The sequence below is a fragment of the Borostomias antarcticus genome, assembly GCF_949987555.1.
Source record: "Borostomias antarcticus genome assembly, chromosome: 20".
In the NCBI taxonomy this organism is placed as follows: domain Eukaryota; kingdom Metazoa; phylum Chordata; class Actinopteri; order Stomiiformes; family Stomiidae; genus Borostomias; species Borostomias antarcticus.
The window spans coordinates 5318186-5345883 of record NC_140253.1 but is presented as its reverse complement, the minus strand read 5'-3'; the positions used below and the strand labels follow the sequence as shown (position 1 = coordinate 5345883).

At 43.1% G+C, this 27698-nt stretch overlaps 3 protein-coding genes and 1 pseudogene across 4 annotated transcripts; 1 reads left to right on the top strand and 3 right to left on the bottom strand.

The window, feature by feature from the left end:
* The first annotated feature begins 1404 nt into the window (after positions 1–1404).
* On the top strand, positions 1405–6023 carry LOC311322492 (N-acyl-aromatic-L-amino acid amidohydrolase (carboxylate-forming) A-like). Its single transcript, XM_084454565.1, has 7 exons — positions 1405–1588; positions 2891–3117; positions 4020–4215; positions 4725–4818; positions 5204–5311; positions 5419–5531; positions 5709–6023. Exons 1-7 carry the CDS (start codon positions 1586–1588, stop codon positions 5904–5906), a joined length of 939 nt encoding a protein of 312 aa, XP_084310691.1. The 5' UTR covers positions 1405–1585; the 3' UTR covers positions 5907–6023.
* Positions 6024–7416: 1393 nt separating this feature from the next.
* LOC311322422 (stonustoxin subunit beta-like) lies at positions 7417–8095 on the bottom strand (the record flags this gene model as incomplete). Its single annotated transcript, XM_084454487.1, has 2 exons — positions 7417–7931; positions 8032–8095. The coding sequence occupies 2 exons, from the start codon at positions 8093–8095 to the stop codon at positions 7417–7419; spliced, it is 579 nt and encodes a 192-aa protein (XP_084310613.1).
* A 62-nt stretch (positions 8096–8157) lies between these two features.
* On the bottom strand, positions 8158–27698 carry LOC311322421 (NACHT, LRR and PYD domains-containing protein 3-like; the record flags this gene model as incomplete). The annotated part of the gene is made up of 12 exons (XM_084454486.1): positions 8158–8335; positions 8569–8742; positions 9025–9195; positions 10015–10185; positions 10512–10685; positions 10768–10941; positions 11199–11372; positions 20950–21120; positions 21270–21443; positions 21612–23400; positions 24316–24538; positions 27681–27698. The coding sequence occupies 12 exons, from the start codon at positions 27696–27698 to the stop codon at positions 8158–8160; spliced, it is 3591 nt and encodes a 1196-aa protein (XP_084310612.1).
* Positions 12586–13468, bottom strand: LOC311322326 (NLR family CARD domain-containing protein 3-like; annotated as a pseudogene). The gene is made up of 2 exons: positions 13459–13468; positions 12586–13360 (listed from the first exon to the last, which is right to left on the bottom strand). The product of its transcript is annotated as an NLR family CARD domain-containing protein 3-like (transcript).

Genomic DNA, 27698 nt, shown 5'->3' with positions numbered 1-27698 from the left:
TTACTACTACTAACATTACTACTGTTTGATTAACTCCACATAGAGGATGGAGGGGAACATCTGAACAAATACCAGGATGGCCTACTATATCCTGTCGTATTTTGCAGTATGCAAGCCAGCACACTTTTCTAGCTGTTCTGACCCACAATCCTGTGCTCAGCGGAAATTACGTCACATGTGCGAGTCGGCCAGAGGCATTTTTGATGAATCCCAGCCGTGGAGGAACATCGCTTCATGGACAGCGACGGATGTGGTCAAATTTCAAGGGAAAGTGTCATGACTGGATGCATACAGTTTGCAGAGTATGTATTTAGGGCAGCTGTAGTAGGCTACGTACTGGTAGTAAAAGTAGAAGTATGAGATTCCGAACGCAGCCGCAGTGTCCTCACGTAGCGAGTTGCTAATGGAGTGCCATTGCCATTGCTAGAATCATGATGGTCAGTTCAATTTTGTAGGCTAAATATTGTTTCTTTCGTTCTATTTTCATTCCTATCCATGTTGATCTCAGAAACTGATCACTGCAACACTAGGGGCCATTTTGACTTGCTATCTCACCCACTCTTTCTTCATTTCAACAAAGTATCTATCCATCTATCATCAAACTTGTTCAACAGTAACCTGGTCATTGTTTTGCTTCAGCCATGGTATGAGGAAAGGGTCTGGCATGAGGAAACAGTCACGTTCTCCAGTCAAGCACCGTGGGAGGATCTGTCTCCTACTGATGGTGATCCTCTGCATGACCAGGGTATCGTATAGGGGGTGGGAGACATTGTCCATGATCTGCAGCCATCGTTGCTGTCGCCTTTCGAACGCTTGGTAGTTAGACGTTGTGAATAACTGTTATTTTTGGTAGATACATTTTTTTCTTCTCTCCTCAAGTTCAAAGACTCACGTGGAACAGTAAATTGTTTTTGGTATTTTTCGCTAATCCCATTAATTTTTAAGAACTCAGAAACAAATGACAACTCCTACAGGAAAGTATGCCATACAGTCTGTGTGAAAGCCAACCGTACTGGACTGTGTCATATCTACTGGAACATTATGTGCCAAATGTTAGTGAGAAGAAACAATGAGCCACACAAGCACTAACTCCATTGGGTAGTTTCTTTCCTCTGAATCAGCACTCTTTCAAGAAAACATCCCCCCCCTCTCTCTCTCTCTCTCTATCTCTCTCTCTCTCTCTCTCCTCTCCCACTCTTCTCTCTGTCAGAGAGTGACTCTGCACTCGGCAGCGCCTATATTGCTGCAGTAGTTGACAGTATGAGTTCCTTACACCATAAAAATACTTCACTGCTGAAATCCGATATGAAGAAATGAGGGGGGGAGTGATAGAGCCTGGGGAAAATTGTCGATATGTGAGTGGCTGAACAGGATGCGTGTTGCGACACCCCGCAGTGTGTGTTTTTGTGCGTGCGTCTCCGAGTGGAAAGTTGCTGGTGGAATGTCAGGCTTGTCTTGCTTAAACATTGTCCATAGAAAGTGTAAAGGTCACTGGGAGCTCACTATAACTGGGCCAGACAGTCAGTGAGAAGCTATCGAAAAAAGGCAAAGAAGAAGGAGAGAACGTGTAGCCTCCCTGGACCGCATGGTAAGACTAGCTAGGCTACCCGAGAGCATGTTTACTCCAGACTGCTGTCCATGTTTCTGTCCCGTTAACTAGAGAGCTCTGTAGCCATGTGTATGTATATGTGTGTACGTGTGTGCGTGTGCGTGTGTGCGTGTGTGTGTGTGCGTGTGTGTGTGTGCGTGTGTGTGTGTGTATGTACACACAGGCGCTTTTGTGTGCTTCATAGTCTATGTCCGCCTCTCAGTGCAGTGACTGAATGTCATGTATGTATTTCATCATGTTGAAAATAATGTAAACATGGCAACCTGAGGGTTGACTGCAGGGGAATGAGCCAGTAGACTGATACCTACAGTATGGTTATATCTGCTGGCAATGCTGTGTGCCGTGGTACCATATGGGGCAAAAATTCAACCTTTCATTTTAAGTGAAAAGAGAAAAGGAGAGAGAGAGCCCTGTTGATCATTACTCAGAGGAGAGATAGTTGAGCAATAACACACAGGATCTCTGAGAGTGCTTTATCGTGGTTATAGATTAGAATTAGGGCACCTCTCTCTCTGGTGTCTTCAGAGCAGGTTTCAGTCAGTGAATGCCTGATGCACTTTACTTGCACACCTCCAGTTTGTCTGGTTGGTGAACCCAGAGTTGCTTTTTCACAATTTGGAACTCCTGTAGGCTACACTACGGTTTGACTCAGCACCGAAGAAGAATGTGAATGTGTGTAAAACCACATCACAAACCCTAGTGGGACATGATGACCAGCTTTAACTAGAAACTTGTAATAAGTGACTTGACAATGACCCCAGGCCTAACTAACTATTTGGTTATTCGGTCTTTCCCAAGGACACATTGTATCTTCAGTCTCTCCTGCCCTGCCAAAAGCCTTCAGGGCTTAAAACAAGTTTCATTTGTTTGTTTGTTTGTTTGTTTGTTCACAAGGTAGGTGTGTTTATCACTTGGCTTTCTCACCATACAGACTATTCTGCCATTGCGCTCTCTAATACAGGTACTGTAGGTGGACAGGGACACCTGTGACCTGTGAAAGAAAGAAAGAAAGAAAGAAAGAAAGAAAGAAAGAAAGAAAGAAAGAAAGAAAGAAAGAAAGAAAGAAAGAAAGAAAGAAAAAGAAAGAAAGAAAGAAAGAAAGAAAGAAAGAAAAAGAAAGAAAGAAAGAAAGAAAGAAAGAAAGAAAGAAAGAAAGAAAGAAAGAAAGAAAGAAAGAAAGAAAGAGACAGACAGACAGACAGACAGACAGACAGACAGACAGACAGACAGACAGACAGACGGAAGGAAACACAAGAGTGTCTCACTCTCTCTGGCCACCAGATGGAGCAGGTCTCCCTCCCGCCATTGTCCCGCATCGCCATCTGCGGCGGTACCCATGGCAACGAGATGTCAGGCATCCACGTGGTCAGGGAGCTGCAAAGACGGAAGGTGGAGAAGGCGGGGCAGGCGGCGGTGACGGCGGTGATATCGAACCCGCGCGCCGTGGAGGCTTGCCGGAGGTACACCGAGACTGACCTGAACCGCTGTTTCACTGACGCTATACTCAGGTAAGGAGAGCATGACTGGAAACAGCTGCATATGCTGTTCTGTACAGACGGGTGACAAATGAAAGGAAAAAAATGAATAAACAAGCGGTAAATTGACTGCGCTTACATAGCGCTTTTATCCAAAGCGCTTCAAAATGGCCTCTCATTCACCCGTTCACACACACATTCACACACCATTGGCGGTAGCTGCCATGCCTTGCCCAAGTACACTTCGACACGTGGACTGGAGGAGCCGGGATTCGAACCACCGACACTGCGATGATTGTACGACCCGCTCTACCCCCTGAGCCAGAGCCCAGAAGTGAGTGGAGAACAGATGCAGATGCTTGCATACAGGTGTTATTACTGCACGATACAATTAAATAATTAACATCCTATGATGCTCTGTGGCCAATTTGACCTCGATTTTGGATCAAGGTGGCAAGAGGAAAAGATTAAGTGACTTTGAAGGAAGGTTCATTAAGGGCACGGATGGTAGGAGCTTCAGTCACAAAGACTGCTCAACTGGATAGTGTTTCAATAGGAACAGTGCGTTATGTAGTGTCACTCATCTAGACAAACTCATGCCATTACATTTCTAATGGATATGGATACTGTATTTGACAAGAGGACAACGTATGATTCCTCACTTTCTCTCTCTATCCCTCTCATTCCTGCCCCCCCCCCTACATATCTAATGGATATGGATACTGTATTTGACAAGAGGACAACAAATGATTCCTCTCTTTCTCTCTCTATCCCTCTCATTCCTGCCTCCCCCCCCCCCCCCCAACCACCGTTCTCCCCAATACAAAGCACACCATACTTCTCACAGGAACCACATTCATTCTAATCCACTCTCCCTCTCCGTCACCACCACTACCATTCCTTCCTTCATCCGCCCCGCCCTACTCTTCCCCCAGCTCCCCGGCGACGGACGCCGCCCCGTACGAGGTCAGGCGAGCCCAGGAGCTGGACGCCCTGCTGGGGCCCAAGGGCGGAGAGGGGGCCATGGACCTGGTGTGTGACCTCCACAACACCACCTCCAACATGGGCCTCAGCCTCATCTCCTACTCCTTCAGGGACTGGATCTCTCTGCACATCTACAAGCACCTCCAGGTCAGAGGCTGAGGCTTTTGAAGTATGGTTCGCACCCACTGAGTATAACCCGCTCCCATTAACCGCCAAGCCAAGCAATCTCTCTTCGGAAAATTTGTTCCTCATCCAATTCGTTCGTGGCTAATAATCTCCATCTCTGAGTCCTCAGAGAGTGGGGTAGTGGGAAATCACTGCTGTCTGGTCGTGCTCGGTGTCAACGCAGTTGAACATAATCCCAAATTAGGGCTCCTGAAATGTACCGTCTGCAGTGACGACAAAGGATTATAATCAACCACTGTGGATTACTATCAATCACTTGGCAGTGAACTGATAATCCCATTTGTCTGTAGTTGAGACACCCTCCTACACACACACACACACACACACTGTAAGTTGACTTGAAAGACACAAACAGCCTCACCGTTTTTAAAGAGAGGTATAATTGGTAATCTGAGCCTGTTTCTGTCATGCGGAGAGAGGTGTAATGTGTGCCTGTGGGGGTGTAAAGAGTTAATCTGTTGTGTTCTCAGAGGAAGATAACTTCAGCGCCCGTGAGGTTAATCCTACTGAATATCCCAATCTCTGAGGCCTACTCCCAGGAATCACTGGGCAAGCATGGCCTCTGTAAGTGTGTGTGTGTGTGTGTGTGTGTGTGTGTGTGTGTGTGTGTGTGTGTGTGTGTGTGTGTGTGTGTGTGCGTGTGCGCGCATGTGTGTGTGTGTGTGCGTGTGTGTGTTTGTGTGTGAAAGCAAGTATGTATTAATGTGCTGTGGTGTATTATGATACAGTACTATACCTGTGCATGTGGATTTCATTGTGTTTTTATGTGTGAGAAAGAGAGAAAGAGAGAGAGAGAGAGAGAGAGAGAGAGAGAGAGAGAAAGAGAAAGAGAGAGAGAAAGAGACAATGAAGTTGCTCTTTGAGTTTCAATTAATCTATTATTTCTTTGCATTACAAACCGCCTGAGGAAATTTCTCTCTCTACTGATTTTTAAATTCTCTTCCTACAGCGATTGAGGTTGGGCCACAGCCACATGGAGTGGTCAGAGCTGATATTTACAACTTGATGAAGGAGGCAGTTGACCAGACGCTAGACTGGGTCCAAAACTACAACTCAGGTACTTAGGACTACATCTCTTGGGACTACAGCTCCCAATCAACATCATTGTTTGAGACAAACATACAGCAAGTTAGCAAACAAACAACCAGTCTTCTCTCATCCCAGGAAGTATTTTTGAAGGAGGTGAAGTGGAAGTATACACTTTTGTGAGGAGTGTAGACTACCCAAGGGATCCCGAGACCCGTCAAATGACGGCTGCTATCCACCCTAAACTACAGGTACATTCAAATTCAAATCACTGGTGTATGTTGGTGTATGTTGGTACTGGTGTATGTTGGTCTAAGCATTAGTCCAAGTAAATTGAATAAATGGAAAGCTATGAATATAGTGCCATACTGTTTTTTTTAAATCTCCCTCCCCCCATGCTTAACTTCTCTCTCTCTCTCTCTCTCTAGGACAGAGACTTCTGCCTCCTCAGTGTGGGGGACCCCATCTTCCTGTCGTTTTCCGGTGACACTGTGAGCTACGAGGGGGAGGAGCCTTTATATCCCTTCTTTGTGAACGAGTGTGCGTACTATGAGAAAAAGATTGCCTTTCATCTTGCGCAGAAGAAGACGCTGACAATTCCATCATTGCAAGTGAAGAAAGACTGATGGAGAGATTTTTTTTTTTTCGAGGACAGCTAAAGAACCTCAATGAACACAAATTACCTCAATCTCAATCACAATTGAATGCTTTTTTTTTGTGTGTTTTTTGAATGTTTTAATTAAAAATTGGCCCTTGGTTGGCTCACATGTTGCCGCCCTTGCCAAAGTCCCCTTCTAGGCAATTGCCTAGTCCGTCTATACATACGGGCCGGCCCTGGACATTGTTATCCCAAGCAGATTTTGAGGGGGGTTTTTTCTTTCTGCGACTAGCGACTAATGAAAACTTGCTCGACTAGGACTCTTCTCGTCGACTAACGTTAAGTCGACTATTGGGGGGCAGCCCTAGTAAGTAGGCCTATACTTAAAAATAGTAATTCATACTGATTCATATTTACTGTACAATTACATTTTCATCAGTTTGCACCACAGTTATTCACATTAGAGTAGAGTGTACTGTAAACTACATCCACAAGTACCTTAGTGAAACTCAAATCTTAAAGCTCAATGATAACTTATTTATAGTTCAATATACACTTTTACTTGCTATTAGTTTATGAATTGAATTGGCCTTAGCAAGACCCACAAAATCGTTTTCATGACATGAGACTGCATGAGACCCAGTGAATTTATTATTTTAGAATTTTGTGAGATATCTCATGTAGCTTTAACATCTACATGACTAAGATCTAGATTATGTCAAACTCATTTTACAGCATCTTTAAATACTCTTGTAATTAAATGACACATGGACACTAAGGAGCCCTGTCTGTACATGCTCAAAGATAAACAGCAGGTACAGTAGTATGGGGCATTCAAAAAATGAAAGCATTCACTGATCCATTAAAGCAAATAATGAGAAAATTAAATGAGCAGATGATAACAACAAACAATGATCATAGAACAAAATATGGTTTAAATGAATATAAAAATACAAGTATTTGAAAAATATCTTCTCATTAGTAATGAGTTCAGAACAGCACATAAGTTGTATGTACATTCTATACAACACATTACAGCTCTGGAAAATAGTTCTCTATTGTAAAGTCCAGAGATACATACACGACTGTCTCCCATGTGCACTCTAACAAATATCCCTTCCTCAATCTAAATACATACAACATTATGCTCTTATCAAATATAATACCAGTATGAGGCAGGAGAATGATACTCAGTGCTTCTGTCCTGAAGATGTCACTGACGTCAGTCAGTAAGAGCTTCCTCCATTTTACGGAGGACAGAGCTAGACTCACACTACATAGCAGAAAGGAGACATCTCTCCAATGACCCAACAGTACTGTCAAGTGTAGGCTAAAAACACTTGTGATTAGAGTGTGACTGACCAGAAGAGGGTTAAACACACCATTAATATTACTATTGTACTGTTTGACTAACTGCATAGAGGACGGGGGGACAACACCGGCTGAAACAGAGCTCTACTCATCTACCTGACTCATTCAGTACAAAAATAAACAATATCACACGTTTGTGTTTAAGCATGTTTAGATCATCTCTGTATTTACATGACAAGGGACAATGAAGTGTCACAGCAAACATGGAAGCCAGGGTAGAGGGGCTCAGTAAAAGTGGAGTGGAACGTGTGCAGGTGGGTACATGTGTCAGGGGAGACACTGTAGAAGGACAGAGTACCAGCTGACCAGTCCAGATACACTCCTATTCTGTCGGACCTGGAGGACGGGGCAGGTATATCAGTGACAATGTAACTGTCACTAAAGGAGATCAGACTCCAGGACTTGTCATTGTGCCCTATTGAAGAGTCACCAACCCGTCCTTCCCTGTGGATTCCTTTATATGTCACTCCTATATCGACACTAGAAACCCCTTGCCTCTCCACCTCCCAGTAGCAGCGCCCAGTCAGACCCTCGCTACACAGCACCTGTGGCCATTGTGTAAATCTCTCAGGGTGATCAGGGTATGACAACTCTGCATGCACCCAGGTTACTTTTCTGTTCCCCTCAGACAGAGCGAGGTGTGGGTTTGCTGTGTTTGGGTCGAGTGTCAGGTGACAGGCACCTGATGAGGGAAAAAAGGACAAACAAGATGAGGAGGACATGATCTAATATGTTAGTGTCAAATAGTGTCAAAAGTGTGAGTCAAATTTAGACAGACTTACATCTCTTTAAGAACCAGTATGTTCCTCCAGGTTTAACACTGTGTTTTAAAACAGGATGTAACATGTTAATTTCCTGACGGAATAGACAATGTCTGTCATGTTGAACATCCAGGAATAGCATAGTTCTCACCTGAGAGTTTGGAGTTTATAGTGGGGATCCTCCAGTCCAGCAGAGAGCAGCCTCTCTCCAGAGTCTCCTGGGTCGTTGTATCTCAGGTCCAGCTCTCTCAGGTGGGAGGGGTTTGATCTCAGAGCTGAAGCCAGAGAGGTAAAGCCTTCTTCTGTGATTCCACAGAAAGACAACCTATGGAAAAAAAGTTCCTCTGTCAAAAAACTCACATCACTTATGAGGAAATTAGTACTGTATACAGTATGCAGGACCTTGTGTGTTGCTAACTTCATGATTTAGTATCTTGTATAGGAGCTGAAAACAAAACTAGAAAACACTCTCGGTGGGATATGATGATTACTTGCTTGTAAATAAATAAACAATTCTGCTCAACTGGTCTTCTATAGCTTACTGTATATGGTATTCACCTCAGTGTCTCCAGTCTACAGTGTGGACTCTCCAGACCTGCAGAGAGCAGCTTCACTCCTGAATCCTGCAGGTTGTTGTCACTCAGGTTCAGCTCTCTCAGATGGGAGGAGTTTGAGCTGAGAGCTGAGGCCATCTCTTTACAGCATGTCTCTGTGAGATTACATTTACTCAGTCTAGAAAGAGAATAGAATATGAAGGACATTACACCAAATATACTACAATACATTAATTCAGTTTGTTGTCACTATTGTCCAGCTCTCATGTGGGAAGGGTTTAACCTGAGAGTTCAAGCCACAGACATAACGCCTACTTTTGTGATTCCACAATAAAACCTAGACAACCTAGAAATAGAGGTTGCCCTCGGTCCAAAAAACTCACATAAAGTATGAGGAAATGCCTTAATGGAATATATGTAATGCAGGGCATGCATCTACTAACTTGTATGTGGTACCCACCTCAGTGTCTCCAGTCTACAGTGTGGACTCTCCAGTCCAGCAGAGAGCAGCTTCACTCCTGAATCCTGCAGGTTGTTGTCACTCAAGTCCAGTTCTCTCAGGTTTGAGTTTGAGCTGAGAGCTGAGGCCAACACTTCACCGCATTTCTCTGTGAGATCACACTTACTCAGTCTAGAAAAAAAGATAATAGAAAATGAGGGACATTACACCAAATATATTACAATAAATAAAATAAAGGTTGTTGTCACTAATGTCCATCTCTCTGGTTGGAAGGGTTTAACCTGAGAGCTCAAGCCACAGACATAACGCCTGCTTTTGTGACTCCACAATAAAATATAGACAACCTGGAAACTAGACTGCACTTGGGCGAGGTGCCAACTTGTGCCTTTTAGCTGCCAAGTACAATTTTGTTGAGAAAAAAACATTTGGTGTTGAAAGTATAGTCCCGGGTGTAGGCTATGTAAAAGCCTTGTATATGGCTCGACCATATGGGTGTAAAATCTGCTGAATGTGTGTGTAGAGTGCACGCTTCTGACAAGATACTCTAGTCAAAAAATGATTTGAACATTGTTACTGCCCTCTGGTGGTTGGTTCGGTTGGAAGCGTTTATAATTCCTATGTACTCATAACAAAAGAGAAAAATAATTTATCAATTTGCCCCATACTTTGGATACACTCCAAAATCTAATCAGGTCCAGGGTACCTTGGGTGAAATATACTTACCAAGTATGAACAACATAGGGTTATTTGTTTTCGAATTATGGTGCAAACATACATACCGTCCACCCACATACCCACATACCCATCCACATACCCAACCCACCTACGAGTCCACAGACAGCAGTGAACAACCTACTTGCATGCCTTGCTGTGGTGCACGTAATAAAGGTTTCCCTCGATCAAAACACTCATATAAAGTATGAGGAAATTACTAAATAGAATACATGTCATGCAAGAACTTCTGTCTACTAACTTGTATGTGGTACCTACCTCAGTGTCTCCAGTCTACAGTGTGGACTCTCCAGTCCAGCAGAGAGCAGCTTCACTCCTGAATCCTGCAGGTTGTTGTCACTCAGGTCCAGCTCTCTCAGGTGGGAGTTTGAGCTGAGAGCTGAGGCCATCTCTTTACAGCATGTCTCTGTGAGATCACACTTACTCACTCTACATAGAGAATAGAAAATGATGGACATTACAACACATATACTGTTTTAAAATACATAGGATACAGCTTGTTGTCACTATTATCCAGCTCTCTACCACGATCCTCCCTCTTAAGCACCTATTGTGTTTTTAGTTTGCTATTCTTGCACTTTGTCTTCAGCACTAGATTATGTTCACTTGTTTTAGAAAGGAGATGCACTTGTGAGTTCTGGCAAGTAGTAGTACACTGGCTTTTCCTATGTTAAATGCAATATATTATTGTAAGTCACTTTGGATAAAAGTGTCAGCTAAATGACTGTAATGTAAATGTACAATGTGGCACCCACCTGAATGTTTCCAGTCTACAGTGTGGACTCTCCAGTCCAGCAGAGAGCAGCTTCACTCCTGAATCCTGCAGGTTGTTGTCACTCAGGTCCAGCTCTCTCAGATGGGAGGAGATTGAGCTGAGAGCTGAGGCCAGCTTTTCACAGCTTCTCTCTGTTACAGTACACTCATTCAGTCTGTATAAAAACAGAAGATGTCAAAACACATTCCATGTTGTAAAATAAACCCATGGGAAGGGGGATTAAATATGTTTACTACCTCAGTGTCTCCAGTCTACAGTGTGGACTCTCCAGTCCAACAGAGAGCAGCTTCACTCCTGAATCCTGCAGGTTGTTGTCACTCAGGTCCAGCTCTCTCAGATGGGAGGAGTTTGAGCTGAGAGCTGAGGACAGCTCTTCACAGCATGTCTCTGTGAGATTACACTTACTCAGTCTAGAAAGAGAATAGAAAATGATGGGACATTACATCAAACATATTACAATTCATTCAATGAAGTTTGTTGTCACTAATATCCAGCTCTCGCAAGTAAAAGTGGTTTACCATGAGAGCTTAAGTGAGACATACTCTACAAAAGACAACATAGGCAACCTAGAAATAACAGCTGCTTTCTGTCAAAAATCTCACAAAGTGTGCAGAAATAGAATTTCCTGTAAGATCTCATGTCCAGATAAATTGAAGGTAATACCCACCTCAATGTTTCCAGTTTACAGTGTGGACTCTCCAGTCCAGCAGAGAGCAGCTTCACTCCTGAATCCTGCAGGTTGTTGTCACTCAGGTCCAGTTCTCTCAGGTGGGAGGAGTTTGAGCTGAGAGCTGAGGATAATGTTCTGCATGATGTCTCTGTGAGATTACATCCTAACATCCTGATAAAAGATATACATACACCGTATCAATGATAGAAATACATTGCTTCTCATACCATTTGTACATATGAGCTTCTGCTGATCTATCATAAAACATTAGATTAAGAGCAATATTTATCAATAGTTTCAGTTGGATTTTTTGTGGCTGATCACTCACAGAGCTGTCCTCGAAGCTTTTACCACAGGCAGCAGCTGCAGAAGACCTTCCTCTGATCTGGAGTATTTCTTCAGGTCAAACACTTCCAGATCATTTGTGGAGGTCAGCAACACAAAGACCAGAGCTGACCACTGTGATGGTGAGAGTTTGGCTTCTGAGAGATTTCCTGAACTCAGGTAGCTTTGGATCTCATCCACTAGAGAGTGGTCATTCAGCTCATTCAGATCATCCACTAGAGAGTGGTCATTCAGCTCATTAAGACAGCAGAACAAATTGATGCATCTCTCTGAAGAAGGATTCTCTCTGATCTTCTCTTTGATGTACTTAGCTGTTTCATCATTTGTCAGTGAGCTGCTTCCTGTCTGTGTCAGAAGGCCTTGTAGGAGAGTCTGATTGGACTCCAGTGAGAGACCCAGAAGGAAACGGAGGAACAGGTCCAAGTGTCCATTCTCGCTCTTTAAGGCCTGGTCCACTCCTGTCTTGTGCAAGTTGGTCATTGATTTGTTCCTGGAAAGTCGCCTCAAGGAATTCCGTTTGACTAATGGATTGGTCCCTTTCACCACAAATGTGAGGAACACATATACTGCAGCAAGAAACTCCTGGATGCTCAGATGCACAAAGCTGAAGACCTTCCCCAGGTGCAGCCCACACTCCTCTCTGAAGATCTGAGTACACAGGCCTGAGAACACTGAGGCTTCTCTGACATCAATGCCACATTCTCTCAGGTCTTCCTCATAGAAGATCAGGTTGCCTTTTTTCAGCTGTTTGAAGGCCAGTTTTCCCAGCTTCAGAATGGTGTCCTGATCCGAGGGTGAATCTTCGTCATCGTCTCCATGATACTTCTGACTCCTCTGTTTGATCTGAAATACCAGGAAGTGTGTGTACATTTGAGTCAGCGTCTTCGGCAACTCTGGCCGAAGGCAAGCCTTCTCTGCTTCTCTCAACAGTCTCTCTAGGACAGTGGCTGAGATCCAACTGAAGACTGGTATGTGACACATGATGTGGAGACTCCTTGATGATTTGATATGTGTGATGGTTGTGTTGGCCAGGTTCTCATCACAGATTTTCTTCCTGAAGTACTCCTCCTTCTGTAGGTCATTGAACCCTCGCACCTCTGTCACCAGGTCAACATACTCGGAAGGGATCTGATTGGTTGCTGCTGGTCGTGAGGTTATCCAGCGGAGAGCAGAGGGAAGCAGATTCCCCTTGATGAGGTTGGTCAGCAGCACGTCCACTGAGGTTGACTCTGTGACATCACAACAGATCTCATTCTTTGGGAAGTTCAGAGGAAGTCGACATTCATCCAGTCCATCTAAGATCAATAGAACATTGTACTTGTCATAGTTGGAGATCCCTGATTCCTTGGTTTCAGAATAGAGAAGGTGGAGAAGTTCCATCAAACTGTATGTTTCCTTGCTCATCAAATTCAGCTCTCGAAAAGGTAGAGGAAAAATGAATTGAATGTCCTGATTGGTTATCCCTTCAGCCCAGTCCAGCATCAACTTTTGCGTAGAGACTGTTTTTCCAATACCAGCTACTCCCAGTGTCAACACAGTTCTGATTGGCTCGTCTTGTCCAGGACGGGGTTTAAAGATGTCCTTGCACTTGATTGGTGTCTCTTGCATGGCAGGTCTCCTGGATGCTGATTCAATCTTTTTCACCTCATGTTCATCATTGACTTCTCCTGTTCCACCCACTGTGATGTAGAGGTCTGTGTAGATCTCGTTCAGAAGTGTTGGGTTTCCTTGTTCAGCTGTTCCTTCAAACAAACATTTAAACTTCTTACTCAGGTTGGATTTGAGTTGAAGTTGGCACACCACAGCTAGCTCATCTGTATGACCACACAAAACAACATCATTATTTTTGCAAGAAACATCCATACGTGTGTTTAGATTTGTGCATTAAAATACACTTTTGGTTATCTCTTACTTTTCTCCATTGCGTCAGCAGGTTCCTTGTGTTTCATGGGGCTCAGGACTTGTCTTGTCTATGAAATAAAATTAATCAGAACTTCAGGCACTGCTCTCTTCCTGCAGCGTTCAGTTTTTATGCTCCACATATCTGGAACAAACGTCCAGAAAACTGCAGGTCTGCTGCAACTCTCAGTTCTTTTAAATCAAGACTGAAGACTTTTCTTTAGCCGCTGCTTTTTATTAAATCGAATAATTATTTATTCATACACTGCACTGTAACTTTTATTCCTGTATTTTATTTTTCATGCATTTTGTTTTAAATGTTCTGCAAAGTACAAGAGAATGTAAGTAGAACGACTTGAGGGAGGAATAGAAAGAAGGAAATGTATGTTGGAAATGGAGAATTTGGATTTTTGGTGCAAGGTGTGCCTAGTGACACAACAGTAGGCCACTGACATCTGATGTGGTCCCTTGCTCAGAAAGGATGTTTGAGGCACTGGTGAAAAGCCAGCAAGCAACTATACAGGACATTGTACATGAGTGGAGAGAGAGAAGGTTTCAGTATGTGATTAAAAAAAAGTGTCCTTTTTTGCATTTTGTTTTATATGACCTTTTATGTGTTGCACTTTGTCTTTGCTTTTAATTTCTCATGTAAATCACTTTGAATTGCCTTGTTGCTGAAATGTGCTATACAAATAAACTTGCCTTGCCTTGCCTTCCTTATCCTCTACATAACCCATTTCTACATCCTCCCTCTCAAGCTCAAAGCTCTCTGGGTAATTCTGATGAAGGAATCTTCTGATCCTCATCAGCTCTTTCTTCACTGCCGTCATGACATTTTGTTAAATGGTCAATTCGGCAATTGAATTCAGTTGTATGTTCAGTTACAGGTTACTCTTTTCACACACAAACAAATGGTCTTTTGTTCATATTGGCTCTATTGATTGCACCCATATACTGTACCATTCATATCTGATTGAGACCCTTAGCAAGACAAGACAATGATTAATACAACCCACCTTTAAGTCCAGTTGATTGCTCTGGTCAGACTGACCCATTGAAATCTCTGACTGGGATATTTCCAGTTGGTCTTTGGGAACTCTGTGAGAATAGGAAAACAACCCGAGTTTTGTACAAATTGTTATTGGCAATATTTGACAAGAGAGATCTCCCGCTTAAAATGTATTGTCAGAACTCTGAGAATGTATTACTTCAGAGAATCTGAGAATTGAACCCTTGTGTTTGCTAACCCTAACCCTAACCCCTAACCCTACCAATACTGTATAAGAAACAAATCTAGTTTGTAGAAAGGTGAAAAAGCCTTTGTTTTAGTGGGCAACATTGATCTCAGAACCAACTATGTATTTCAACTTTTATAACAAAACGTACTAGGGTCTCTGTTAAACATACCTTATTTTCGGCATTTTTTGCAAATCCCATTCATTTTTCCCATAGGGATTTAGAACTCTGAACCAAATGGCAGCTATGCTAACTTTTCAGCCTACAAAATGACATCACACCTCACCACTCTATACAATAATCTCTGGTACATGTCTTCTCTCACTGGGAATATAAGAATAAAGAACAACAAATGTTTCACCTTTGTTCTGGTGAGAAGATCCCTTGACTGAATTGTATTGGCTCTAACATAGAGTTGTCACTTTTCATGGACACACAGCTGGGTACAGGTGAGTCTGGTCTCATCTGCCCGACCCTGTCAAATACAGCAATGATTTATACATAGTCTTACTGCAACATAACACAAAGAAGCTGTTTTGGTATTCTCTTCAAATCAGCTAATATTTTTGGCCAGAATTAAAACATAATATTACCTTTGTTCAGGTGGGATGGTCCCTGGTCTGAACGATATCGGCTCTAACATAGATCTGTCACTCTTCATGGACACGCAGCTGGGTATAGGGGAGTTTCGTCTCTCCTGCTGATTTTGGCTTCAAAACAATAAAGACACACCACCCCAGTCTAATTAATTCTGCTCATAATGGTAGAATTGTAGTATTACAAAAATATATATATATCCCAAAATGATATACACAAACACATACAGTATGGGGCTAAATAAATATTAGTTATCTCAAATGTCCTTTAATTGAGATATTCTCACTGTACAAATGTAGAGTGGGAGTCATTGTCCTCACTATGACTCATTTTGGAGGCAGTGCAGCCCTCTTCTGTCTCCCCAGACATTACTGCTGGTAGCCTGAATAAACAGGTCAAAATAAACGGAATTGCAAATTGCACTAAGCAGGGATCCAAAATACAAGGATTATAATAGCCTAAATTGAATAGAGCAATGCTGTTGAATGCAGAGCTGAAAACAGCATTGGCCGGGTTTCCTGAACGAGTTAAGAAGCACTTAACTCCAAAGTACCTCTTAACTCCCATACAAAGGGTTGCTTAAGAAGGGTTCCTTAAGAAGCTTCTTTATCGGGAAATGCGGCCATTGTCATGATTGAAAAACCAGAGAATTAAGCATTCAATTAAAAGTGGAAATGATGTGTTACCACAAGATTCACGCAACACAAAAGATGACTGAAATGATGATTCCCCCCAGAATGCATGGTGCCCATTACATCAGGCAGATAAACCTGTTGACGATTAAATCAAGTCCAAGTTCCCAGTAATGAACTTAATGTCTACATTCTCAAACGGAATGTCTACATTCTCAAACACCCCTCTGCACTCCACATGCACACACTTTTATTATATTCAAGACACATTCATGTTTTACCTGTGTGTATTTTTAGTGACTCAGCATGTTGGTTTCATTAGACTACAAACATGGACGGTAAACGACAGAACTACAAACATGGAGGAGCAGTGACAAAACAAACTACAGGAGACTGGAGTCATGGCACATAGGGCATGTCCACCCATCAAACACGTACTGTACAGGTTATACACGCACACACACACACACACAAATATAATATTTTAGGCAGAATAGGAGCCAAATCATAATTCTCTGGGTGGCTACTGTATGTCTTCTATTTTGTTTCAATACTGGGAATCTGGACTTGCTGATTTAATCTTCCCGTACAACTTCATAAGACAAACGGCTATGAAACAAGCGTAAATTGACAATAGCTATAACCATGTACATTACTGTCATTTAGCAGACACGTTTGTCCAGAGCGACTTACAATAATTGCATTGAACGTATGCGCATGCCTAGGGTCCGCACATTTTTGTGGACCGACCAACTGTCAGAGTACGCTATAGAGCTGCTTGTCACAGCTAAAAAAAAAACAACTGATAATGAACATTCATTAGATCCCAGTGTTCATGAGTACATACTGTATTTTGCAGCCTCCCACACAATGGGAGATAGGCTACCATAGTAAAACATTTCTATAGCCTACTGTATTACATCGATGTTTTTTATGGTAACTTGAAATCTGAGAATGACCTAACAGCCAATCAAAATTGAGCAATCAAATATGTTTACCTAGACATTTAAAAAAAAAAAAATTCAACCAAACTGACTACTTATCCAAATTGACTTACAGTATACAGTATTTGTCTAGAGTGAGTCGACGGTATTCGTCTCTAAACCTTCTTTCAAACTGAAGTATCTTTCTAATCAAATATGGCAGACATTACTAATCCATGACCTTGGTACTGTACAGGCACACAGCCACACAAACATAAATGATGTTCGAAAACACATTCACTTGTACAGACAATAAACAACTTACAGTACAGTTTCCATTCCTCTCCCTTCAGCTCTTCATCCTTGTCTGAGTCTGATGACGGGCAGAAGGAAGGAGGTTAGTAATGTACTATACAAACAAAGGCATACATCAGGTACATCCAGATTCCCTGTGTGAGGCTGTGGTTGAAAAATGAAGGGTATGTTAAATGTAGGTCAAACATTTAACACTGCTTCTCCGTCCTTGTCCAACCAGTTTGTAGATGGCAGAATAAATACTTCTTGGTGTGTGTAGATTTCTCACAACAATTCAGGATAGTCTGTACATGAGTGTAATATTAAATCAGAGACCGCCAGTCTGTTTCTACATGGTAAAACACCGTCTTTAATTATTTCTATAATCTGTTTGTGTGTGTGTGTGTGTGTGTGTGTGTGTGTGTGTGTGTGTGTGTGTGTGTGTGTGTGTGTGTGTGTGTGTGTGTGTAGGGGGGACGGGGTGCGGAGGGGTGCTTGAGAATTATTGAGTTTGAGTTGAAGATAGTTTTAATGACTAAGCATGGGAGTTATATTGACTTTATTAGACTACAAACATGGAGGAGCAGTGAGCAGTGACACACACACACACACATACACACACACACACACACACAAGTGCCTCTCCCTCCTTTTTTTCTAACCAGGTCCAGTGGATGTCCCACTGTCACCTGCAGACCACCCTGAGTCTGATAGAAACCCCAGCGTCTGCTGTAGATGTCCAGTACACAGTTCTGCCACTAACCCTGCCTTCCTCCCTCCTCCCTACTGGCTCTTCCTCTTATACTCTAAACAGGTCCTGTGGACACCACTCAGGTCCCGGAGAGCCCCCCAGTCCTCGGCCAAGGTCCTCCAAATCGCTCCTGGGGAGAGGCCCCCTGCCTTCCTCGTTTCCAGCTCCTTCCCACTCTGTGTCACCAGCTGTCCCTATCCAGCCAACCCTACCCCTTTTTACTCTTGGCTCTCTGCTTTCTGTCTCCCCACCTCTGCTTTGCGGCTATACCTAGTTTACATTCTCTATGAGCCTGTTCTGCTAAGTGCTTATTGTGCTTTGTTATGATTCACTTATCATGTTATAGACTACAGGGGTAGCTAACACATAATGTCCAACATCTCTGTAACCATGTATACTGTACTCTACTGTTAGTCATGTCTCTCATATGCAGTAGTTAGCCCATGTTTATTGCTCTGTAAATGTTCTTAGCCAATACACAAACATTTTCCAGGAGCTTGCTTGATTGTCTCGTTGAGAAGTCAGGGAGGAATTTTTACAGCTCACCTTTCTGCCCCCCATTGCTCTCTGTATTCTACGTATTGCGTTGCCTCTGTGTATGAAATGCACATATCGCTAGTTGTGCTTACCTAGAGCGTAGGCCTGTTGTGGTTTTTCACATGCCTCTGAAATATGATCTTTAGAAACGTCACAAAATAATCCCCACTTGCTCCAGCACGCATGCGCACAGTGCGCAATCGTTGCTCAAGCACGCTGTGCGCATGCGTGCTGGAGCAAGTGGGGAAGCTATTTCGTGACGTTTCTAAAGATCATATTTCAGAGGCATGTGAAAAACCACAACAGGCCTACGCTCTATGTAAGCACAACTAGCGATTCATAAAGACAGATTGATGAAAACAACCGTTTCGCGGCAGAAAATAGATTTTTAGAAACTGCATTCCCGGTGCCCCCACCACCGCCATTACACGGATATACTGGCTCGCGCTGGATTTTAAATTTCTTCTACATGCCTCTGAACTACACCAAAGTGATCTCGGTGAGTCAAACGTCTTATAATATGTCGTAAATAAGGTCCAGGTTGTCAAAAACGAGCATTGTCCTTTAATTAAGAACTTCAATCAAAGAACACACTGTTTGAATAACCTTTTACACACAGAATGCATAGAGTTTAAAACTGTATTCAACAATATATTATGGTGAGTGGATGGGAGTTCCAGCCACATACACACCCATCTGAAGAGTTTTCCACATGCTCAAAGATAAACAGCAGATAGCCTACGGTAGTAGTACTGTACCCCTTCAGATGTTAAATTACTGTGACCCCCCCCCCCCCCCTCCCCCCAAAGTAGCCAAAGTATTCACTGACCCACTGAAGCAAATGATAATATAATGAACCCAAGTAACATGAGTCGAGAGTTACAGTGAATATTCATTGAATTTGATTAAATTAACTGAATATAAAAATGTAACTATTTGAATAAGTTCTCAGTATTGACTTTACAACAGCACATAAACTGATGTACATTATATACAACACATTAGGCCTACAGCACTGGAAAAAAATAATTATATGGTACAGAACACAGGTCACCACAGGTCATCACAGTTTCATACACAAAAGTGATTGTCTCACTCGTAGCATTCTACCAAATATCGTCTCCTCAATCAAAATACATATTGACCTTGATACTGCAAAGATGTCACAGTTGGAAGTTCCTCCATTTTACAGGATGTGCTGCCCTCGGGTGGACGGAGCTAGACTCACACTACATGGCAGAGAGGAGGAGACATCTCTACATCCAATTACCCAACAGTACTGTCAAGTGTAGGCTAAAAAACACCCATGTTATGGGAGTGTGATTGACTAGCATAGGGTTAAACACACTACGATGAACATTACTAATGTGTTAACTTTGCATAGAGGAGGGAGGGGAACATCTGAACAACACTGGCTGAAACTCACCACTACTCATCTACCTGACTCTAGGATTCAGTAAAACAACACAGAATCTCACAGGTTTGTGATTAAGCATGTTTAGATCCTCTTGGTATTTACATGACAAGGGACAATGAAGTGTCACGCCAAACATAGAAGCCAGGGTAGAGGGGCTCAGTGAAAGTGGAGTGGAATGTGTGCAGGAGGGTACATGTGACAGGGGAGACACTGTAGAAGGACAGAGTGCCAGCTGACCAGTCCAGATACACTCCTATTCTGTTGGACCTGATGGAGGGGGCTGGTATGACAGTGTTCATTTTATTGTGCCAGGCAGTGAAACTGTCAGTAGACCAGCTCAGACACCAGGACTTGGCATTGCAATCCATTAGACAGTCAAAACCCTGTCCTCTCCTTCTGATTCCTTTATAAGTTATTCCTATATCGGCCTGGTACCCAACCTTCTCCACCTCCCAGTAATGGCGCCCAGTCAGACCCTCTCTACCCAGAACCTGTGTCAACTCTGTGAATCTTTCAGCGTGATCAGGGTATGACTGCAGCTCAGCATTCCATGTCACCTTTCTGTTCATCTTAGACAGAATGAGGCTTCTGTGTACTGTGTTTGGGTCCAGTGTGAGATCACAGTCACCTGAAGAGAGAAAATGGACCAAAAAGATAAAGAACTCATGATCTCTAACATGCTAGTGTCAATCAGAGTGCTGATCAAAGTTGGACAGACTTACATCTCTTCAAGAACCAGTATATTCCTCCAGGTTTAACACTGTGAGTAAAACAGAATATAACAGTTAGTCTACTGAAGGAAAAGAGAATGTGTCTGTTATGCTGTCATGTTGAAATTCTAGGAAAAAGCATATAGTTCTCACTCAAGAGTTTGGAGTTTATAGTGGGTATCAGCAAAGAGCAGCCTCTCTCCAGAGTCTCCTGGGTGATTGTATCTCAGGTCCAGCTCTCTCAGGTGGGAGGGGTTTGCTCTCAGAGCTGAATCCAGGGAGGTAAAGCCCTCCTCTGTTACTCCACAGAAAGACAATCTGTAGAAACAAATATTATATTCTGTAAATGTTAACATTAATAAATAAACATTCTGTTCAACTGATCTCTAACAGCGTATGGTATTCACCTCAGTGTCTCCAGTCTACAGTGTGGACTCTCCAGTCCAGCAGAGAGCAGCTCCACTCCTGAATCCTGCAGGTTGTTGTAACTCAGGTCCAGTTCTCTCAGGTTTGAGTTTGAGCTGAGAGCTGAGGCCAACACTTCACAGCATTTCTCTGTGAGATTAGAGCTACTGAGTCTAGAATGAGATCATGATCATTGTGATGGGCATTCTACAAGTTTATTCAAATTTGCACTGTCCTGTCCTGTCCTAAATAATAATGACTATGTTTGTACCTCAATGAATATTATTCTCAACTGATCTCCGACAGTGTATATGGTACTCACCTCAGTGTCTCCAGTCTACAGTGTGGACTCTCCAGTCCAGCAGAGAGCAGCTTAACTCCTAAATCCTGCAGGTTGTTGTCACTCAAGTCCAGCTCTCTCAGGTGGGAGGGGTTTGAGCTGAGGGCTGAGGATACCTCTCTACATGATCTCTCTGTGAGGCTACATCCACTCAACCTGATGATAGACACAGATATACATGAACAGTAGAAATGTATTTGTTGTTCATACTATAGCCTACAGTGCCACATGTCTCTGATCGTATGCTGATATCTTACAATATGTTTAATGTGGAATGTTTATCAGTGTTTTAAATTGGATTATTGATTATAACTGATAACTCACAGAGCGGTTCTGGATACTTTAACCACTGGCAGCAGCTGCAGAAGACCTTCCTCTGATCTGGAGTATTTCTTCAGGTCAAACACTTCCAGATCCTCTTCTGAGGTCAGCAACACAAAGACCAGAGCTGACCACTGTGCAGGGGAGAGTTTGGCTTCTGAGAGATTTCCTGAGCTCAGGTAGCTTTGAATCTCCTCCACTAGAGAGTGGTCATTCAGCTCATTCAAACAGTGGAACAGATTGATGCACTTCTCTGGAGAAGGATTCCTCCTAATCTTCTTCTTGATGTATTCGACTGTTTCCTCATTGGTCTGTGAGCTGCTTCCTGTCTCTGTCAGAAGGCCTCGTAGGATAGTCTGGTTGGACTGCAGTGAGAGACCCAGAAGGAAACGGAGGAACAGGTCCAGGTGTCCATTCTCGCTCTCTAAGGCCTGGTCTACTGCTGTCTTGTGCAAGTTGGTCATTGATTTGTTCCTGGAAAATGGTGCAAGTCGCCTGGGTAAGGAACTCTTTTTGACCAATGGATTGGTCCCTTTCATCACAAATGTGAGGAACACATATACTGCAGCAAGAAACTCCTGGATGCTCAGATGCACAAAGCTGAAGACCTTCCCCAGGTGCAGCCCACACTCCTCTCTGAAGATCTGAGTACACAGTCCTGAGTACACTGAGGCTTCTCTGACATCAATGCCACATTCTCTCAAGTCTTCCTCATAGAAGATCAGGTTGCCTTTTTTCAGCTGTGTGAAGGCGAGTTGTCCCAGTTTCTGAATGGTTTCTTTATCCCAGTGTGGATCTCTGTCATGGTCTCCATGATACTTCTGATGCCTCTGTTTGGTCTGAAACACCAGGAAGTGTGTGTACATCTGCGTCAGTGTCTTGGGCATCTCTCTTCTCTTTGCTCCTCTCAACAGTCTCGCTAGAACAGTGGCTGAGATCCAACTGAAGACTGGTATGTGACACATGATGTTGAGGTTCCTTACTGACTTAATGTGTGAGATGATTCTGTTGGCCATGTTCTCATCGCTGATCCTCTTCCTGAAGTACTCCTCCTTCTGTGGGTCATTGAACCCTCGCACCTCTGTCACCAGGTCAACACACTCGGAAGGGATCTGATTGGTTGCTGCTGGTCGTGAGGTTATCCATCGGAGAGCAGAGGGAAGCAGATTCCCCTTGATGAGGTTGGTCAGCAGCACGTCCACTGAGGTTGACTCTGTGACATCACAACAGATCTCATTCTTTGGGAAGTTCAGAGGAAGTCGACATTCATCCAGTCCATCTAAGATCAATAGAACATTGTACTTGTCATAGTTGGAGATCCCTGATTCCTTTGTTTCAGAATAGAGAAGGTGGAGAAGTTCCATCAAACTGTATGTTTCCTTGCTCATCAAATTCAGTTCTCGAAAAGGTAGAGGAAAAATGAATTGAATGTCCTGATTGGTTATCCCTTCAGCCCAGTCCAGCATGAACTTTTGCGTAGAGACTGTTTTTCCAATACCAGCTACTCCCAGTGTCAACACAGTTCTGATTGGCTCGTCTTGTCCAGGAAGGGGTTTAAAGATGTCCTTGCACTGGATTGGTGTCTCTTGCATGGCAGGTCTCCTGGATGCTGATTCAATCTTTCTCACTTCATGTTCCTCTCCTCTTCTTCCACCCTCTGTGATGTAGAGGTCGGTGTAGATCTTATTGAGAAGTGTTGGGATTCCTTGTTCAGCAATTCCCTCAAATACACACTGAAACTTCTTCTTTAGGTTGGATTTGAGTTGACGTTGGCACACCAGAGGAGGTTCATCTAATTGATAGAACAATACAACAATAATACATTTGCAAGAAACATTTGTGTTCGTCCAGGGGAAGGGCTACTAACACCGGGACCTGGCCCTCACCATTGACGACAGTGGTGATGCCCACTCTGACTGCGAGGAATCTGGATGTGACCCTGGGCGACTAACTGTCGTTCTCTGCATATATCATACCTGTTACATGTTCTTGCAGAGCAGATTCCTGCTCTACAACATCAAGAGGATTCGCCCAAAATATTCAGGTTCTCATCCAGGCCCTTGTCATCTCCCACCTGGACTACTCCAACTCCCTCCTTGATGGGGCGCCGCTGTCAGCAATTAAACACCTGGAACTTGTCCAACCACCCTAAGTTCTCCTACACAACTTCCCTTCTCCATTCTCTACACTGGCTCCCTGTAGCAGCTCGCATCCAGTTTAAAACTCTGGTACTAGCCTGCAGGGCAATGAAAGGAACAGCTCCCTCCTACCTCGAGGACATGGTCAAACCCTATACCCCCTCCCGACCATTATGCTCTGCTACCTCGGGACGACTGGTTGCCCTGTCACTTCAAGGCCCCTGCGATCAATCAACACGGTCTAGGCTCTTCTCCATCCTGGCCCCGCAGTAGTGGAATGAACTGCCCACTGACGTCAGGACATCAGAGTCACCGCCCATGTTTCACCGCAGGCTCAAAACTCATCTCTTCAAGAAGTACTACCAGGATCCTCCCTCTTAAGCACCCATTGTATTTTTAGCTTACTATTCTTGCACTTTGCCTTCAGCACTAGATTATGCTCTTAGTCACTTGTTTTAGAAATGAGATGCACTGTGAGTTCTGGCAAGTAATAGTACATTGGTATTTCTTACATTAAATGCAATTATTGTACGTAAAACACTTAGGCCTATCTGTTGGTGATCTCTTACTTTTCTCCAGTGTGTCAGCAAGCTCATTCTGGTTCATTTTCCTCAAGACATACAGTGTGATCTTCAGAGCCCCCTCTCTGACACGGCCCTCTTCTTCATCCTCAACATCAACTTCTTCATCCTCCTTCTGACTCTCAATGCTCTCTGGGTAATGTTCATGAAGAAGCCTCCTGAACCTCTTCAGTTCTTTTTTCACTAAAGTGATGACATTTTGCTCCAGGCACTGAAATAAACAAAAAATGTAATCTTGTTGTAAACCACCGAAGAAGAAGAATACTTTCTGTGCTGGGGATCACTGCTTAACACCGTGTTCACATAGGCTGCATGATTGCATTGCGTTTCATGCAAGACTCGAGCGAAGTTCCGGCAGTCAAGCACATGTTGGCTTGCAAGGTCTTCAGTCTTCTCGCAAGGTTTTGCAATGGCGATGCACAACCTTCCTCAAAACTGGTCTCATTGTGGAATGAATGAAATTCAAATATGATTTATATATATATATATATATATATAGCTGCAATTCCCTCCAAATTATTCTGACAGGATAGATCCCCAGCAAAGAAAGCTACCAAAGTATTCTTCTTCTTCGGTGGTTCACAACTTCCGGTTTAGTGAACGCATACATTTTTACTGCAAACGTTGGAAAAATCGAACTCATGCAGAACACAAAACGCAATGCACTGGTTCTGCAACGCAATGATGCAGCGTCTCGCAAACTTCCATTTGAAATGACTGGACTTCCGGTGTAATGTAATGCAATCATGCTGCCTGTGTGAACAAGGTAGCCTGGTACGACCATCCCGTTCTCGCGAGCTCACATTCTGTTTCACTAACGCAGAACGGTCTGGCCTTCGCCTCCTCAAGAGCGATTATCCCAAAATCCAGACCATACCGGGCCAATCAGGGACTGTGTTTACCTGCTGTTCCGTACCACAGTGGAAAGCAGCCCCTGATTGGTTTGTGTACTTGGTGATGTAAAATACAGGCTGCTGCTGGCTGCCGCTCGCCAAACAAACATGGCGGCTCCCGAAGCAACGAGTGGTAACATTAATGTTAGAAGAATAAACGCAGCTAAATGCAGTTATTGCAGAAAGAGACTTAATCACAACACTTAAACAAGAACAAGAGTATGCACTAGCAGAGTTTCTTGGTGGAAAAGACGTTATTGCCATTCTTCCGACTGGATTTGGCAAAAGTTTGCTGAAGGCTGATTGGCTGAAGGTGTTGTGTCTGTCAAGGCAAGTACTATTCCTACTATTTCGATTGAAAGGACAAGTCATTTGCGACTTGAAAAAAGTGCAGGCTAAGAAAGGAAAAAGGCGAAAAAGGAGAAAAATTATCCTGAATTGATGACGTGTTTGCCTGTTGTATCTTTGTCGGGGACGCATCAGGACGCTTTAGCGTTTAGACAACTAAAGATATGTGGTCAAATGCGTCCCAGACCACCTTGGCAAATGGTTTGAGGAAACGTTTCACAAAACGTTTTGGTGCCTTTTAGCGCTGTCCACTTTGAATCTGATTGTCCAAAACACATTCTAAAACCAAGTATAAAGGGGGTTTGAGACTTTCCCATGTCGAGATATGGCCGTTTCAATTCCCCCCATGACAATGAATGGGGGGAATTTTCTGCTTCTGAGGCTGTCCAAAAAATTAATATAGGTGAATGGCTGGCTATGTTTTGGTGGCTCGCAGAGCCGCTCTGTGATTTGGATCTGCTCCACAATTGAATGGGTTCTAAGTTCGTCCATACTACGCCCCTCCACCAGGCTTGATGAAAATCTGTCTGGCAGTTTTTGAGTAATCCTAGTCCAATAAATGAATGGAGGTGAATGGCCGGCTGTGTTTCGGCAACTTGTGGACCTGCCCCATGATTTGGATCTATACTGGGTTCTAAGTTGACCCATGCTACACCCCTCCAAGGAGTTTCATGAAAATCAGTGTGGTAGTTTTTGCGTAATCCTGCTAACAAACAAACCAAGAAACGGCTCATGGACCCGCCCCATGATTCGGATCTGCTCCATAATTTAATGGTTTCAAAATTGGTCCATGCTACACCCCTCCACTGAGTTTCATGAAAATCGGTTGTGCAGTGTTTGTGTAATCCTAGTCCAAAAAATGAAGGGAGGTGAATGGCCGTCCAAGTGTGGGTGGCTCATAGACCCGGCCCGTAATTTGGAACTGCTCCAAAATTTAATGGGTTCTAAGTTGGCCCATGTTACACCTTTCCGAGTTTCATGAAAATCGATGTTGTATTTTTTTTGTAATTCTACTAACGGATGGACAAACCAACACATGCCACCGAAAACATTTTACCTGCTCTCGCCCTGCACTATCGCTGGGGCGGAAGACATAAATGAGCTTCTACCATTGATATTCAAACCATTATTCAGACCAAACTATAACTTGGGTAGGCCACCTTGAATATGGAGGCCATGTCCAGTTGATGACCCTGGTCAGACTGACCAATGGGAATCTTTGGTACTGATCTTCTCTGTTGGTCTTTAGGAACTCTGCATGAGAATAGGAGAACAATCAGAATATATACTATACATGGAGGCAATTTATCTTTTTATCATATGCTACAGAAAAAGGCCTTTGTTGAATGTGAATGATATGTTGAATAATATAATATGCTGTATTATATATATATATATATATATAATCATATAATCATATATATTTAAGAATAATAATATGAATGATATGTTGAATCTTTATTTTAAATTTACTCACTGTTGTAAAATGTAAGGATGTACTGGAGAGCAAACGTCTTACCTTTGTTCAGTTGAAAAGGTCCCTTTTCTGAATTCTATTGGCTCTAATATAGACTGTTTCCTCTTGTCCATACTGCAAAAAAGAACTAGACAGTCGGTTTGGAATTTTCTTCGAAAAAATTAATCCTTTCACCCAAGATAAAACATGTCTTACCTTTGTTCAGTTGAGAAGGTCCCTTTTGTGAATTCTATTGGCTCCAACATAGAGTTGTCACTCTTCATAGACACACAGCTGGGTACAAGGGAGTCCTGACTAGGGATGCAAACAATTAATCGAAAATCGATTCATTGATCAATAAGGATTTGATCGTTAAGGATTTGTTGCTGTTTGAGCACATGAAATTTACTCGATCTACTATCAAACAACGTGGTAGCGAACCAGCCATCTTGGGAGAAATGCAGAGAAATCAACAGCGGCATATTTTGAAAAATGAAGCAAGCCAAGCAAAGCATTGTGTGGGACCACTTTGAAAAGAAAGGACAAGAAGCCACTTACAAATACTGTGATGCACACGTACAACACGATGACAACAGCAATGCTTTATCACTTGAAGAACGTTCACTCAGATAAGTTGGCTCTGCTCCTCCTCTCACCTGCAGCAAACCCACCAT

Excerpts from the sequence above, each read along its gene's own strand:
- LOC311322492 (XM_084454565.1), top strand. Across the intron at positions 4,819-5,203 it reads ACTGGGCAAGCATGGCCTCT|CGATTGAGGTTGGGCCACAG; the intron begins GTAAGTGTGTGT and ends CTCTTCCTACAG. Across the intron at positions 5,312-5,418 it reads GGTCCAAAACTACAACTCAG|GAAGTATTTTTGAAGGAGGT; the intron begins GTACTTAGGACT and ends CTCTCATCCCAG.